The 2,919-nt window shown below is 49.3% G+C and overlaps 1 protein-coding gene across 1 annotated transcript; it reads right to left on the bottom strand.

The window, feature by feature from the left end:
• Nucleotides 1-568: 568 nt before the first annotated feature.
• Nucleotides 569-2,540, bottom strand: LOC117845368 (lecithin-cholesterol acyltransferase-like 1). The gene is made up of 2 exons (XM_034726394.2): nucleotides 2,110-2,540; nucleotides 569-1,576 (listed from the first exon to the last, which is right to left on the bottom strand). Exons 1-2 carry the CDS (start codon nucleotides 2,520-2,522, stop codon nucleotides 688-690), a joined length of 1,302 nt encoding a protein of 433 aa, XP_034582285.1. The 5' UTR covers nucleotides 2,523-2,540; the 3' UTR covers nucleotides 569-687.
• Nucleotides 2,541-2,919: the final 379 nt, after the last annotated feature.

Here is a 2,919-nt window from a genome sequence, read left to right as displayed (position 1 = left end):
CGCCACATTGTGTTGAGTACAGTAGGTCAGTCACAATGGCTAAACATCACTGATGCTACAATTCTAGAACTGTGAAGTCGGAGACGATTACAGAATTGTTGTGCCACGTCAAGTCTTGCTCTCCCAGGAACAGTTGAAGCGCCGTCAGATAAGAAATCACCAGTGATTTTGTGTTGCCGAATATGCATGTTTGATGTTTGTAAGCAGTGGTTCTGAACTTCTGAGCTTCCGAATCAGTAATGCTGGCTACACACTGGTTCAACTCATTTGGTACAAGAGCTTTGTACAATTTTCATTTATTTTAACATTTGTTTTCGATTGTCTAACAAGAATACAAGGTAGGTGTGGGGGAGGTCTTGGTGATGTAACCTAAATGCGCAAGTTTTGTCTTCGAAGTTTTCTTTTATGTACACAAATTACGTGCAACCAGAAGAGGGCACAAATGAAATGCAGAACATCCTGTGCTCTCCGTTAGTGTACTGAATGACTAGGTTACATTGCCTGTAACACAGACCTTCTCTATGTTCCAAGAACTTGGTATTGTCAGCTTGTTCTGCAACACTTACCCTGCCCGTGCAATTCTTATTTATTAATAGAATGACGACTACACAGGCCAATGGTGGAATCCATCCACACACAAGTTCACAAGATATCATACTTAAAGCACATAGTAGCACCCGGGTGAGCCTATGAAGAAATTCGATTTGCTTCCAAAAATTCTTGAATGACTCTCTTTACTGCCCATTCCTCCGTAACAAGCCCACAGTGGTCCGCCCCATGAATCTTAACGGACTTGAATTGCTTCTTTTGTGCTGGTTGCCGTCTCATCTCTTTGTCAAATGCCAACATACTAATCAAATTGACAGCCCCATCTCCATCTCCATACGCTATTTCTGGGGACCTGTCGTAGTCACTCTTCCAGTACACGAGTTGCTTTGCCGTCCTAATGCCCACTCCATTGATGCATGTTAAAGGCACCATGGGTACCTTGAAGTACCTCATCTTCGGGACCATCCGCCGTCTGAAAGGCTCAACACTGTCGCCGAAACCGATGGCGACAAGGAAATCCTCCATGTCATATGCAGAGTAGTTTCGTTGCTCGGTGATCACAAGTGGCATGTGCCCGAATACTTTCGGAGATGGCAGATCCACGATGCCAGTTTCGAAACTCCTCCACATCGTTCTCAAAGACGACTGGGTAGCTCCGACGAATTTCATATTTGGACCAAAGGCAATGAGCTGTGCCTGAATTAGGATGCCCAGAGAGAGTACAGGCGCTACCAGGATAAGGTGCTTGATGTACTCGTTTCTCCACGCCAGCGGAGTGTTCCTGACGAAGTCGAGTACAACCATTCCTCCGTAGCTATGCCCAAAGATGATGACCTTCTTGTGATGTTTCTTGCTCGCGGTCTCGACGAGCGACTTCAACTGTCTAAAGTAGCGTGAATAGACCTGAGATTGCTGGCCAGGCACTGGAGGAGCGTAGCGCCAGTCGTAAGGAGCTCCAAACAGGGTATCTCCGTCGCGATATCCGACTCTTTCCAGGCCTTCTCTGACATAATCGACGCACTGTTTCCTGCAGAGCTTGCAAAAAAGGTGTCATTAGCGCAGTGTGCGTCATGAATTTTTTTTTAGAGCTGACAGGCATCCGCCCTGCCCCATTTTATAGAAAACAAGGCACACCATTGTTTTATGCGTTTAGTGCGTCTTGAATGCATCTAAGATCCAACATTCTTGAGTGCGCAGGATCATGAGCTGGTTTCATCAACGGGTGAAGCTACGTTGAGCATGCATGGTGGGTGCAGATGCACCCACCCCAGCAGCCAAAAAAAAAAACCCTACAAACCCGCTGGATAATTACCGTGAATCCGTGATGCACATGCACCCCCTTCGTTCGGTCTAACCTTCTGCACCCACAGCGCAATGGAATCTGGCTAAGGCAACAGCAAACAAATAGGCCAACCTCCCTCATCTTTCCATCGTGCGGTTCTTTTATGAGATATTTCGCTCTAGCTCCGCCACTTGTGAGCAGTGCATGGCGTTCAGATGTATCACACACTAACTGATACATCTCTATGCATGAGTGATGGATTTGGCAGGATTACGTACGGGTGAAGAGGGTCTTTACAGTGGAACCCTCTCGCGGAGACGAAGTTGGGGACGCGCGTCTCCACACCGGGCAGGTTCCGGTAGTCGTTGATGGCAGGGTCGTAGACGAGGCGCATCTGCTCCACGAAGCAGTCAACGTAGTCATTGGCCGCCAGGTCTGAAACGTTCTTCCACAGGCCAAACCATCCATTCCCCTTCATTGCGCCGCAGCGTGGCGCCGACGGCTTGTACGCCTCGGTGAGCCGCGCCTCCAGGTCGCTGCAGCTTTGCCCAGGCACCAGGACGACCGGGTGCAGCTCGCCGCTGAAGCCGGCATCCTTTGGCCGGTGGCTGGCCGAGAAGTACTCCCGGAGGGGAGGGGGAAGCAGGAGAAGCAGGAGAGGAAGGAGCAACCGCAGGAGTGGATTAGACATGGTCTTGGTGTCTTCCGTGTTTGCCTGGACGTGTCCTACATATAGCGTGAAGGGCGGATTTGGTGCCGCGTGGGACGACTCAGCCGGTTATCTGGACAGCGTCGCGCGTGTTGAAATTGATGCGCTGGGTCTGAGCAGGTAGGAGTATTTGGGCAGGACTCTGACACCTTATCTGTGCTGATTGACACGGAAGTATGGAGCACGGAACAGAGTGAGAGGGTTCCAGACCGGACCGCTGGGAGATGCGTGGAGTAAAATGCATCTGTGATGCCATTTAGCGCGTTACCGAGCGCACGACTTAGGGCGTGTATCTTTTTTTTCGGGTTCAACTTATTCAAAGACAAGCATAATAATGAAATCAGTTGTTCGATGTTTTGAGGAAGAAAAGAAATGATCA

Source organism: Setaria viridis, chromosome 2 (assembly GCF_005286985.2).
Source record: "Setaria viridis chromosome 2, Setaria_viridis_v4.0, whole genome shotgun sequence".
Taxonomy (NCBI): Eukaryota; Viridiplantae; Streptophyta; class Magnoliopsida; order Poales; family Poaceae; genus Setaria; species Setaria viridis.
Note: the sequence above shows the minus strand (reverse complement) of the source record. Positions and strands in the feature narration are given on the sequence as shown.